The sequence below is a fragment of the Atta colombica genome, unplaced genomic scaffold (assembly GCF_001594045.1).
Source record: "Atta colombica isolate Treedump-2 unplaced genomic scaffold, Acol1.0 scaffold102, whole genome shotgun sequence".
Lineage (NCBI taxonomy): Eukaryota > Metazoa > Arthropoda > Insecta > Hymenoptera > Formicidae > Atta > Atta colombica.
Window position 1 is genome coordinate 2,023,588 of NW_017259187.1, and position 13,932 is coordinate 2,037,519.

The 13,932-nt window shown below is 28.7% G+C and overlaps 2 protein-coding genes across 4 annotated transcripts in view; both read right to left on the reverse strand.

Moving 5' to 3' along the window:
- LOC108687875 (protein lin-52 homolog) overlaps positions 1–538 on the reverse strand; it is a 1,525-nt gene extending 987 nt beyond the window's left edge. For all 3 annotated transcript variants that reach the window (XM_018193911.1, XM_018193902.1, XM_018193893.1), the window contains exon 1: positions 463–538. In XM_018193911.1, the coding sequence (XP_018049400.1) occupies positions 463–493 (31 nt within the window). In that variant the 5' untranslated portion in view covers positions 494–538. The remainder of the gene's footprint in view (positions 1–462) is intronic.
- A 117-nt stretch (positions 539–655) lies between these two features.
- On the reverse strand, positions 656–997 carry LOC108687895 (protein PET117 homolog, mitochondrial). Its single transcript, XM_018193921.1, has 2 exons — positions 885–997; positions 656–817 (listed from the first exon to the last, which is right to left on the reverse strand). Exons 1-2 carry the CDS (start codon positions 974–976, stop codon positions 676–678), a joined length of 234 nt encoding a protein of 77 aa, XP_018049410.1. The 5' UTR covers positions 977–997; the 3' UTR covers positions 656–675.
- Positions 998–13,932: the final 12,935 nt, after the last annotated feature.

Sequence of the window (13,932 nt, forward strand, 5' to 3'; positions counted from 1 at the left end):
TAAATAAAACTGCGTATAATCAATTTAAATATCTTATTCTATTTTGTTACATAAAATAAAAGCTCAACAAATAGATAAAACAGCATATAAAGTGTAATTCAACATTCTATACATATAAAATTTTGCAATAACAAGCTAGAATTCATAGTCGATTCTTATAGTTCAAATATTAAGTCTTAAAATAAGAACGAATATGAATACAATGATTTAGATACAATATCGACTTTTTTTTCCTCGAAAAAGCATATATAATTATAATGATGTTAAAAAACTATGTACAAAATAATAATTAAAGTCATTTAAAGAAGGAACGAGAATGCAACGTTAATAATATTCAATATATTTGTGTTAGATGATTATAACCCCAATATATATACGTAGCAACAGTATAGAGACAAAAGCACTTCAAAATGACAAGTATTTTTATGCATTTCGTTTTATGGAGCAAAGCATCAAACTTACCCGATTGATCCGTTGCTTCGTCAGTTGCCATAACGCTCGCGTGAGAAAGCTGTAAATTTACTCAAGTGTTTTCCGAAGGAAGGACGCTTCAACGAATACTCGACGCGCATACAAAATGGAGTGAAATGACCGAACGAAATATTTTACACACGGCTCTTTTATTCCTTTTGAAAATGCTCGAATAACAGACTAACAATTAACGCGCATTAATCGTCACGTATCGTTCTCTCGTAGTAGCTCCTGCCTGCGTAGTTCCTTGGCTAACTCGGTTTGCTGCTGCAGAATGTAGACATTTTCTGCCTTTCGGCGCTCTTGTCGTTCGATATCGCGTATCACACCCAAGTGCAGCTGCTGCCTGAAATGTTTTTGCAATCTAATGTTAGTTATGAGGACGGTAAAACGTCTTTCAACACGGTATCTACCTGTCGTAAGACTGCTTGTAATGCACGTAGCCTATTATTCCGACGGACGTCATGCAACATAAACCGAAAGTGATTTTAGACGCGTTCGACATTCTTAATTCTCGAGGAGAAGATGCGCAGTTATCACCGTGAAATCGCTCGCGCGAGGCACGACGGGATAATCGATTATTCTCGATTCTCACGCGCGTTATTTAATTTTCGTCAAATCGAAGACTTTATATTTTTATGAAGCTTTATATTTTTATTCGATTTGCTTAAAGGAAATTGAACATGAGAAAAGACAGAAGCCTAAGATCGGTATTCATAGTCAGTTCTTATATTCAAGATCGTCTTAAGTTCTATCTTGAGATGTCATGAATCAATAAGAGAGCTGCATTAATGTCATAAGATATTACTTACAACAGTCTTGAAATAAGAACCGATTATAAATATCGATCTAAGACTTCTATATTGTAATTCTTAAAAAAATTCTTTTTATATTATATAAGAATTTGATCAAAATTTAAGAATAAGTGTGTAATTAATACTATTATCGACGAAATAAAATAAATACTATTAAAGACTATCAATTTTCGATATAAAAAGAGATTTGTAGGTAATTGAAGAACGCTGACATTATCGATATACATTAATATAAATTTGCCATTATTAACATAAATATTTGGCTCATACATTATTAAATTTATGATTTTTTTACGTAAATGTTCTATAAATAAATATGTATACTTTTAAAGCTATAATATCCTATACGTTGCAGAAAAATTACAATCTCTGCAGTTATCATCTCTGTTGATAATCAAACTTTGATGATAAGACTGAAATCACAAATCAATTTTAAAGAAAAATCGAGTATTATTGAGTGTTCTAAATGTGTAAATATGTTTACTAAACTAATAAATTATAAAATTAGTACAATATTATCAGTTTTTAACTCTTAATCACTTCAATATTCACAAGGATCCGTAAGGATATCGATCTTTAATTAATCATGGTGGATGGGATTGACAATTGCTTCCGCCATAGTTTTTTAATAGAATCTCGTCGGTGATATTACTTATAGCAGAAAAAAACTTGAGAGAGGCCATGTCTATTATCGTCGAAATCTGTACACTACTGCCAGTACATCTATTTTCATTTTGGGAATTACGTGACATTCATACATTTTCTGATACTATCGATAAAATTGTATTATCGAAAGTAGATATGGTTTGTCTCTGTACTAAATCCTCAGGATAGAAGCGTGCCATAGGAGGACTATCCATAGGAGGACTAGTTTAATGGGTCCTTGAATGAAAAAATTTTAATTTTGCATCTTCTATATATGTAAATAAAAGTTGTTGAATTTTAATAAAACAAAATTGAAAATTCAAACAAGAGTTAATTTAATGAATTTTCTTATAATATTTATCTTATAATATCTTAGAAAATTATAAAGTTATATTTCTATATACAAATTTTCAGATCATTTTTATCAAACATAATTATTATAGTATATATCAAATAGCGATTTCGGCTAAGATGCATTAGTGTGCATTGGTGCATATAAAGACCGTTGTACAATGAAATAGCGATTTCGGCTGGGATGCACTAGTGCACATAAAACTGTCATACAATTACCGTAAAAATGTATTAAAAACAGATTAAATCGTACAATCCTCAATATATATATTATTGTTCTGTTAATAAAACATGTATTTGATAATTTTCATTTCGTTTTTGCATTCATAGTGATTTCGGCTGGGATGCATCGATTGCACATTTCGGGTGTCGGTGCAACTGGTATGTTCGACTGGTTGAATGGTGTAATTCCTCGCCAGTGTCGCATATTCGCTTGGACTTGATATACCACACAAGTGCACACAAGTGGCTCCGACAAATTTATTGGAGCCAGTTGGTGTAATTGTTGGGCTTAGTGCTTTCATGAGAAGCTGAAAAGCAGCATGGTGTGATCACATGATATTAATTTTGTCACTAATGTCTGATTTCGGAAGTGGTTTACTTTGATGCTACAAACGCTTCAAAACTTTTACTTGATCAATTGGAAGAAAGACTTTTACATGACCAATCAAAAAATGCTTCGAAATATTAGTAACAGCAAGTGGATTGTAGCCTTCATCTGAAAATTGATAAGCAACTTGTAGCGTCAATTTTGATTTTATGAGTGATTTATGTGTACTCATGGAATTTTTGACATCGTCAAGTGACGATGACGAATTAATATGGACAGAACATAAAAAGAGTTAGAGCGAAAATATAAAATTACATTGATGAAATCGTGCGAAAAATGTCCGATGAAACAATAAGTTTTGCAGGTTAAATTAAAACTAATATTATATTATTAATATTATAATATTAGATAATATTTAATATTTATGTTTTTATTATGTATTTATATTATATTTACTCATACTACTCGAAAAGGAAGCCATCGATATAAACGTGTCCATTTGTATTCCTAAAAAGCACAAAGAAGAAAGTGAAAATTAGAGAGCCTCACAGAGAGAGAGTGGCAAACTGCATCATGAACTCCTTTGATTGGGTATGGCATCAAAGTTTCAAAGGCATAGAAGAGATTGGAGAAAACTGATCACTCTGTGACGTCCTGATTGAACGTGATGCAATCACGTGATGACAATTTGTCACTTTCTCCCTGTGAGAACTTTCTACTAAAAATCGGTCACCTCAAATCGGGTACATTTCTCGAAAATGGCAAAACTGTTCTTCAAATATTGGACGCCTGCGACCATGATACCGCACGCGACCAGTATTATAGATCGATAATAAAATTCACATTTCGTGAATCTCGTGTTCGCCTGACGAAACATACACTGCCGTGGTGATAGGTATTAACAGTGTACAATGGTCTTGATATGCACCAGTGCATGTTAGTGTTTCCAGCTGAAATCGCTTAGTTCGTATAATCGTGCTACATTTACAAACAATGGATCAGAAATATTCATCTTACATGCGCGTGATGTTTATTTCACTTATGCCCATTTTCACCAATCAATCATTTTCATCAATGTAGATTAATTTTAATCTCGGTTTCAATACTCTTCGTCTTTTTCTAGTTCTAAAGAGAATTAGAAAAGAAGAAAGAGTAAGTTAAACCGAGATTAAAATTAATCTACATTAGTGGAAATGGACATTAATGTCCATTTTTCTAATTTTAAAAATCAGAAAAGAACAGAATAACCCAGCAAACGAGAATAGATTAAAATTTATTACGGATTGAAAATTTTTTTCTATCCGTAATGCGTATTTTAAATAGCAAATACTTTTTTTTACTTTTAATTGGATTCAATTAGATGCAATTGGATTGAAAAACTGTATTTCCTATCTAAAACTTTGAATTGAACAGTATTCTCAATTGTGTTATTACATAGCACAGAAAAAGCTAATATTATTTTTAGATTGAAAGGCATAGAGATATGCTCCATGCAATTCCTATAAATGAATAAAAATGCATTCAAGATTGAAAAGCATTCATTTTAACATTCGTGAATCAATATTTCTGAAAATCTGAATCTATTTCAATTCATTTCAATCCATTCTCATTCGCTGGAAATTTAGCAAAAACGAGCTATAGAAACCCTCCACCATCCCCGCCAATTTTATCGGCGGTCCTCTTTTCTTTGTAAGTATAGTCACCCATAAAACAAACAAGCTACTAATAAATTTAGTAGCCCGTTTATGTAGTCCAGCAAACGTGAATGGATTGAAATGAAATAGATTCAGATTTTCAGAAATATTGATTCACGAATGTTAAAATGAATGTTTTTCAATCCTGGATGCATTTTTATTCATTATATTTGTAGGAATTGCATAGAGCATATCTCTATGCCTTTCAATCTAAAAATAATATTAGCTTTTTCTGTGCATTGTACTGTTTAAATCAAAATTTTGAATAGGAAATGTAGTTTCTCAATCTAATTGCATCCAATTGAATCTAGTTGAATACAATTAAATCCAAAAAAAATATATTCGCTATTTAAAATACGCATTTTCGGATGAAAAATAAGAAAAAAATTTCAATCTATTTTAATTCATTCTCATTTGCTGGGAGATAAGTATATCTTTAATTTATTTTTTTGTTTTTATGTCTAACTATTTTATTGTATTTCGCTAATGAAATTGCAATAACTTTTTAAATATTATTCTTTATTGTATTATTCTTTACACAATTCGATATTACAATCATAGTAATTATTTACAATACAACATACAATTATCAATGTTGTTCAAAATAATAAAAATGATAATAGAACGAATTAACAAATTTTTAATGCGGGATTATACGAAAACGTCAAAAATACATACGATAACAATGAATATATATTGATAAACGTAGAAGAAATACTAATAACAATTAGATCGTATTTACTATTAGCGATAATTATTTACTATTAATTATGTATTTATTAATAATTTGCGAATATAAAATTTAATAATATCGCGACAAAAAGTCATTTATAACAGCACTTTCATGACGTTCAAGATAACTATATAATTTCAATAATTTCATATCAAAATCCCTCCGCCTCGTAGTATGCTGATTATATGAATATCCGATACAAAAAAGAACAATTTACATAATGGAAAGTGCAAACTTAATGTCTGATTTTTCTGATTCGACATAAATTTTACAAGATCCATTTGCAAAGAAAAGTTAAACAATCCGTCAAATACCAGTGATCTTGTTAGGGGACTGTGAATCCCGAATCTTTCAGACTACTTAGCAATAATAATAATTTTAGTAGCATGTCAGTTACAATTACAATTATTTTTGTCACATCTTTAATATAATATTAAAATTCGCCAGAAAATATGTTCTGCCACACGTGACTAAAAATCATCTCTTATTAAAAATAAACGGATAGAATGATTTCCTTATGCAATAGTGGTTACGAAGGAATATATTTAATAATAATAAAATACATGCATTATTGTAATTTTTTATATGTATGGGTACAAAAGTTTCTCGAGTACCAACTGTTCGAGATGAGCCGAATCCGATAACAACAAAATTTTAAAGAACATTTATACTGAAAAATTTATCAATTTTTTATTTTTCAAACATTATAATTATTAATATCCCGCTAATATGAGGGTATCCATTCGACTTATCTTGAATTTTTTGTATCCACACATTTACAATTCAACTCATGTAATCACAATAACAATGTTACTACAAAGAATTTTGAAAAAAATTATGTAAATATCGATAAAAATCAATATTCATTCAATATAATATTTGCATGTATTTTATCATTAAAAACATGTATATACATATAAAATAATAATTCTTAAAATAAAAATATTCTGCAATCGCGGGATGTCCAATATCTAAAAATGATTGTAAAATAAAAGTTAGAAAATTAAATATATACATTCGTAACCATATTTTTGTTCGAGCAATCATCGAAAAATTATAATCAAATTATTTGTATAAAACTTAAATTTGTTCACTGAATAATTTGAATTTAAACAAATAATAATTATATATCCATAACACTATAAAATTCTATTATTAAGACAGTGTACTATGCTTATTATTACTAGTGGGAGAACATTTAATAAGATAAAGAAATCGAAAATTATATGCTAAAATATACCACTGAATTAATGTTACAACTTGACTTTAAAGTAATCGCAATTATTATTGACTCATTAACAAAATTGTTACTACCAATAATTGCAGACGAGAAAACTCGAGATTAATTCCAATCCTGCATAAGAATTTCTGAAGAAACACCAAACAAGACTTTACGAATGAAACTTCACGAAAAACGACAAAGAATAATTCTCAATGATGAAAACAATTACGATTTTCCATCGATACAAACCACATAATCACTGGCATCTATTTGACGTGGTATGGGGCAGCGATATGAGACAGCAATATAAGGTCTTCGCATATAATAAATTGTTTCTAAAATATACTCGTAATTTTATAATGTTAAAAATGTAAATGTCGAAAAGCAAGTAAGAGTTAATATTTAACCATTGCCTCGATTAAAGCTCCAATCTTCATGACTTATTTAATAAATTTGTATTAAATACGAAGAAAAAAATGACGATTATTCTAAACATCAAATTTTTAATAAGAAGTTACTTAAAATTATTAATGACTAATTGATATACGAAATAAAATCTAAATAAAAAAATAATCCGAATTTTGAATTTAAATATTTATGAAACTTATTAAATCAATAAACAATTGTTGCTATTATATATTTCGTCGATTTCGCATAATTTACATCAATTACACAATAATTTGATTTATTACAACAAGATAAATGTTATTTGTATTGAATAGATATTCAATACGGATATATATATTCCAGTAAATGTATAATTAGTAATCCGGGAAAAAATTTTATATACAATTATATAAAATTACACATAATCATATAAAAACTGACATATTTTATATACAATTATATATCATTATATATAAAATATGTCCATATATATAACATTTTTTCCCGGGAATCGTTGTGCAAATTACAAAAGTAAATATGATTACAAATTACAAAAGTAAGTATGATTATAACATTTATCTGAACATAGTTTTTATATACGTACCTAATATTATTATGTATACATTTATTTACAATAAAGTTACAGTATTAACGCGTTGCATAATTTATACGTGTATAGAATTTTACAAAAAAATTTAATTTCAGCTAAAAATTTAATAAAATTTGAAATTAATTTGATTTATTTTTATATTCGATGATTGAAATAGGGATTTTGATAATTAAATAAAACTTAAAATTAATTTAAAATTTTATTCAATTTTTAATCTCTCATTTCCAAGTGTATATGTTTAGTTCCTATCCTGTCTATCTACACTTATCATTCTACCTATACAGATCCTACCTACTGCCCATACTTATTGTGTACCTACCTACCCGTATTTTCATTTATTCGTGCCTATTCGCAGATCTACCTTCATCCATAGATTTCTACCTATATTACTTCATAAATATGCAATAACACCGCGAATATAGGATATACATTAATGGCTGCGTTCAAAGAAAACAGATTTCCGATTGTTATAAAATTCTTCAATACGATTGGTTCTCGTTTTTGATTCATTATGGATTTAAATGTATAAACCAATTACATAGAAAAATTTTACAACAGTTGCAAAGCTGCTTTCTCTCCTAAACGCAGCTGATGTCTAACTATATATCCTATCGCGTATAATAAACTCAATGGGATAACTTAATCGCGATCATACTAATAATAAATAAGCAATAATATAATTAAAACAAGCTATTTCAATCTTTAAAATACAAAAAAAATTAATTAATAACAGGGTTAATAAGAGTTAGCGCGGATAATTAAGCGCTAATTAAGTTTTGTAGGTTTTTTGAATCTATCAAACTTGCTCTCTCATTAATCCTGTTGTTTGTTGATTTTTTTGTATTTTAAATAACTCAAAAAATATAAGAACTCGCAACTTGCGAGCAAGTTACCCTCCCGAATATTCAGTTTACCTTTTACAAACATTACATTGGTGTCACACCCCAACCTACATCTCAATGAGCAGAATATCTAAAATTGACGCATAAGACAAGACTTTAAGATTCTTTAAGAAACATCTTTAAGATATTTCATAAAAAATTGTGAAAGATACCTTAAAGGTGTCTTACGCATCAATTTTAGACATTTTGCTCATTGGGCTCGAAAAGAGATTCTCTTCTTTCTTCTGGCCAGATTGAACTTACCTTTCGTTGCTCCTGGCCAACATTTTGGCTTCATAAGTCAAAAATCGACAACAAGGAAAAACTCGATTTTGTTGCTGACTGCTGCTAATATCGCCGGCAATAAGCGTAAGACTTTACGCTTTTGTATGATGTGCGGAACACGAACGCGTCGCGAAGAGGCCATCATATTAATAAAATAGACTAAATATTAATATAAACAATTATCATTAATAATAATAGTAGCAATTTTATTAATATATAATATAATATACAAATAAATTTCGCGTTTATTTTACTTTATTTTTCTATTCGCGTTTATTCAAAATCAAAACTATAAATATTCGACTAAATATAAATCTAAATTTAAAAAAATCTTCATGTCAATAACGTTTTTATTTCAAGAGTCTCAAATATTACGAAATTAAATTAAATTGCTTAATATAAATTTTATAATGTAATCAAAAAGACTTATTTACAAATAAATGATTGAAAATTATCCGATAAAATTCAAGGCCCATGTACGTATTTTTAACGATTCGAACGATTCGTTGCAAAATCTCATCTCAAAACGTGCAGAGATGAGAAATTCAGATGAATGATGGAAGATCCGAAAGGGATAATTTCCCTTCACTTCAGTAAATATATCCCTATTTTGTATATTATATTAGATTGAAATCATTTTTTTAATAATTTATTATTTTAAAATTAAGTATTTTAAGTCATGCAAAACTCAAACAAAAGAACACAATTTAAAAATAATTAGATAGATTTTAAAATAAAATTCTTATATTTTTTGATAAAATATATATTGGATCTTACATCATGTTACTGCTTCAACTGGTATAAGATCCAGTTATCATATGGATAAGTTATAAAAGATTAGGCTGAAGTAAGTGCATTGAGATAAATAATAATAATTAATAAACATAAAATATCTTTTACAAAAAGGCGAGATTAATAAATTATATGCTCTACATTACAATTTTTATTAATTTTTTCATTAGTAAGATGTATACAAATAAGTGTGAAAGAAAGGAATTTCTTAGAAAACGGTTCATATTATAGATATATGTCTATATACATATATCTATATACATAAATCTATATATATCTATACGTATAATGTATAGATATTGCTTTTCTGCACCAACTTATATAAAACTTAATCCTGAATGAATTTTTGAGGATAGGATAGATAGGAAAAATAAGAAAACAATATTTATTAAATTATAATAAACACTTTTCTATATAACAGTATAGAAAATAATTTCATACACTCTAACTATTATTTTATATAAGTTTTTTTAATTTCCTGTATTTCATATATTTCAAAAATACAAATATTTTATCCTTTTTCATTTTATCTTCCAAGACACATTATTTTAATATAAAAAACGATCATCGAAAGAACCCATTTTTTATTATATTTTTGTAATTAAATTACTTAATAACAAAGCGTTCACATTAACATGTACGAATTTATAATTAGTACAAAAAATTTAAGCTAAATTTAATAATAATTAAAAATAATTTAAAGTGCCCCGATAAAAATTTTTCATACATGAATATATATATATAAATATATATAAACATACATAAATATTCATAACTATGTATAATCGTATACAAAATACGTCCATATATGTACATACATCTCTTTTTCTTTTGTTACTTTTTAGTGTAACAGAAATAATAATAGTACCGTGAAACATTAAAAATAATTAAAGGATTAATTTTCGCATTGTTCGATTCAGGAAAAAAAACAAGTTTGGAAAAATTGCTCTAACACAATTATGTATAATTTTATATATAATTATACATAAGTAATTTTTTTACATTTCTTCAAACTTGATTTACAAAAAAAAAACAAATGGTATAAAAATTATCCTTTTAATTATTTTTAATGTTTTCACATTACTATTATTATTCTATGACACTAAAAAGTAATTTTACAAAAAAGAGAGAGGGTGGAATATGGACATTTCATATATGATTATACCTGTTTATTCATGTATGAAAAACTTTTTATTGAGTGGGTGTAACATAATATTATCAATTTAACAGTGCATATACAATAAATTCCATATAATAAAAGAGATATCCAAGATTAAGTTTATCCTAATATGTTATTACTTATTCATTTTAAGGCAACGGATGTACGGAATCCTACATATATTTAAGTATATCCATATATATTTCAATTGATGCGTATACATCTATAGATATATAGCAATTAATAAAATTACCACATATCCGTTACCCCAATAAAAACATTAATTTCATCACTTACCAATTCGATGCGCAACAGCGGAGTTATCAGCAACGTCGCTACGATGATTCTGTAACAAAAAAAAATAGGAAATCCAAAATTAAAACAGAGTAAAAAAATAAATGTTTCAAAAAATATTTACTAAATGCAAAGTTTTTTTGAAAATAAAATCATATAATATTCAAAATATATCATTTTTATAAGCATTGAATTTTATGTATATAAATGTTTATGTTGAATTATGTATATGTATGTGTATATATATATATATATATATATATTGTTCACCATTCACCATTTATATCTATAAAAATAATTATAATTTTCTTACAAATATATGTTTATAAAGTTTCAAAATAATTTTAAAATAATTCTTTCCTAATTATCATTTAAATTATTAAAATGAAATTACTAAAGAATTACTAAATTACTAAAGAATATTAAATTTAAATATTAAAAGAAAAAGGATGCAGATGTAAAAATTACATAAGTAGTATTTAAAAAGTAGTATTTACCGCAAGGTTGCTCCGCCGATGCCTGATGCCTCTCCCAGATCTCTTCCTCCTCTCAGAATAGGGTTGACATCCTCTCGCACAGGACACTCGCGTAAAACACTCGCGAATAATACTATAATTGCGCGCGGATTATAACTTAAACGGTACTCCCGATGCAAAAGCGCGACGCGACGAACCGGCTGCGGTTCGTTCATTTTCAAGTAAATCGGTGACGAGGCTACGTTAGCTTCCTCGTCCTTGGATTTTTAAACGAAGAGAACGATTTTACTCAAGTATCTAAAAATTTATCTGGAAATATCATTCAAATAGATCCGAAAATTTTTAGATACTTGAGAAAAATCGTTTCTTTCGTGTAAATATCCTCTGAGTATTAAGCCCTCCCACCAAAGCCCTCCCGTCAAAGTCATATCCGTAAGAGGGAAGATAATCTGAAAAATGTAATATATGTAGCTATTATCTATATTACTATGCAATTATTATGCAATCGGTTAACTTTTTTAGAAACGAATCTTACACTCACGAGTATTAAACAAACAAAAAATTAATTAAATTATTAATCTATATTAATTGTGAAAGTAGGAATTATTTGCATGAAAGTGTTCATATTAGCATTGTTTTTTTATAACTCGTGTGATACCGTTCGTACAGAGTATGAACAAGTAGCTGTGTCGCATGCCGTTCTTCTTCACATTTCTTTTTGAAACATATATATAATAATCGCAGAAAATAGCTAGATATAATACGAAATGTATTTTATGAATATTCACATAATATGATTACTAGTATGATTAATTATTTATAAAACAATGTTTCGTATTATATTTGGTATTCTTCGCGATAAGATTTCAAAAAGTAATGTGAATAAGAACCGCACGCGACATGACTACTTGCTTGTACGATTCTCGGTAAGAGAATAAACTGCGCGATAACTACGCATAAACGTAAACATGACGCGCCGTTCCGTGCCACCCCGTGCCATCCCCAACCCAAGGTCGCGCGCCAACCGCCGACTAACTGCCGAAATATTAATGCATATTACGAAGTAAAATAATATATTCTCTACATTTTTAATATTCTTCGATTAATGAAACAATTTATTATATGTATCTAGTTTTAACGGCGCGAGTCATTTAATGTGTATCATAATTATATCGTGATACACCAAGAAACATATTTGACGTTCATTTTATAATTTTAAATATTTCGCAATTACAATATGCTGACAAAAAGCAACAAGTAAAAAGAGGTTTTAACTAGCGTGGTTTTTCTTACATAATTGCTCACGTAAAATGCTTTTGATATTCCATATTATATCTCAATTTTTATTGCTCTTTTTTGTGATTTACAATTAAATAAAGACTAACAATATGCCGTACATCTTTTAAATGAAGATAAATGCAAAAATTTATTTTAAATTATGAAACAATTTCGAACTAAATAGAATGCACATACATTGAGAGACATGTAATTTAAATATAATTTATCTATTTACTTTTCCCATATCATAAGAATGCAGAATAACACGAAAATGACAAAATTATACGATTCAAAGTGATAAAAAGCCACAATTTGAAATATCTAACAATAAGAATCTCATTTTTAAATCGTATATGTGAGAACACACGAAATATTTAAAATACTCATGAGCTGTGTATGTGCGTAATAAATCTAAGAAATAAAAACCGTGCAATAAAATCTATTAAGCTCTTAATACACTCTTTAGCTTTAGGCAACTTTACATAATTCGCGTTCGTAGGTATTTAATTAATCATCATTAATTAATGCGACACGCGGAACGACTCGTAAAACACATCCGTCTCCGTCCGAAATCGCCGAGCGAATGCCGAAGTGATGACGCAGTCAATAACCGTGCCGCGGCACGCTCCCCCACTCTGTTCGCCATGTAATCCCGCCCCTCGCTGTTCGCCGTGCGGATACCCAACTATCGCGTATAAAAAATATTCATGGTTTATTCAATTATTCGTATTTTACAATTCTACATTACTTGTAGGGTTTTATTGCACAGTTTTTATTTTTTAGGTTCATTACGCACAGTTCATGAGTATTTTGAAAATAAAACCCTGTAAGTAATATATTAGTTGTGGGAAAAAGTTTGTGGCGTTTTTCCCGTTAGATGTAACGGGAAAAACGCCACGAACTTTTTCCCATATCTAATAGAATTGTGCCAAAGATGCCACAAAGCAAAACGCGAAATGTGCGGCGATACTCGTTCGTCAAAATCATGTAAAATACGAATAAGTGAATAAACCATGAATATTTTTCATACGCGATAGTTGGGTAGTATCCGCACGGCGAACAGCGAGGGGCGGGATTACATGGCGAACAGAGTGGGGGAGCGTGCCGCGGCACGGTTATTGACTGCGTCATCACTTCGGCATTCGCTCGGCGATTTCGGACGGAGACGGATGTGTTTTACGAGTCGTTCCGCGTGTCGCATTAATTAATGATGATTAATTAAATACCTACGAACGCGAATTATGTAAAGTTGCCTAAAGCTAAAGAGTGTATTAAGAGCTTAATAGATT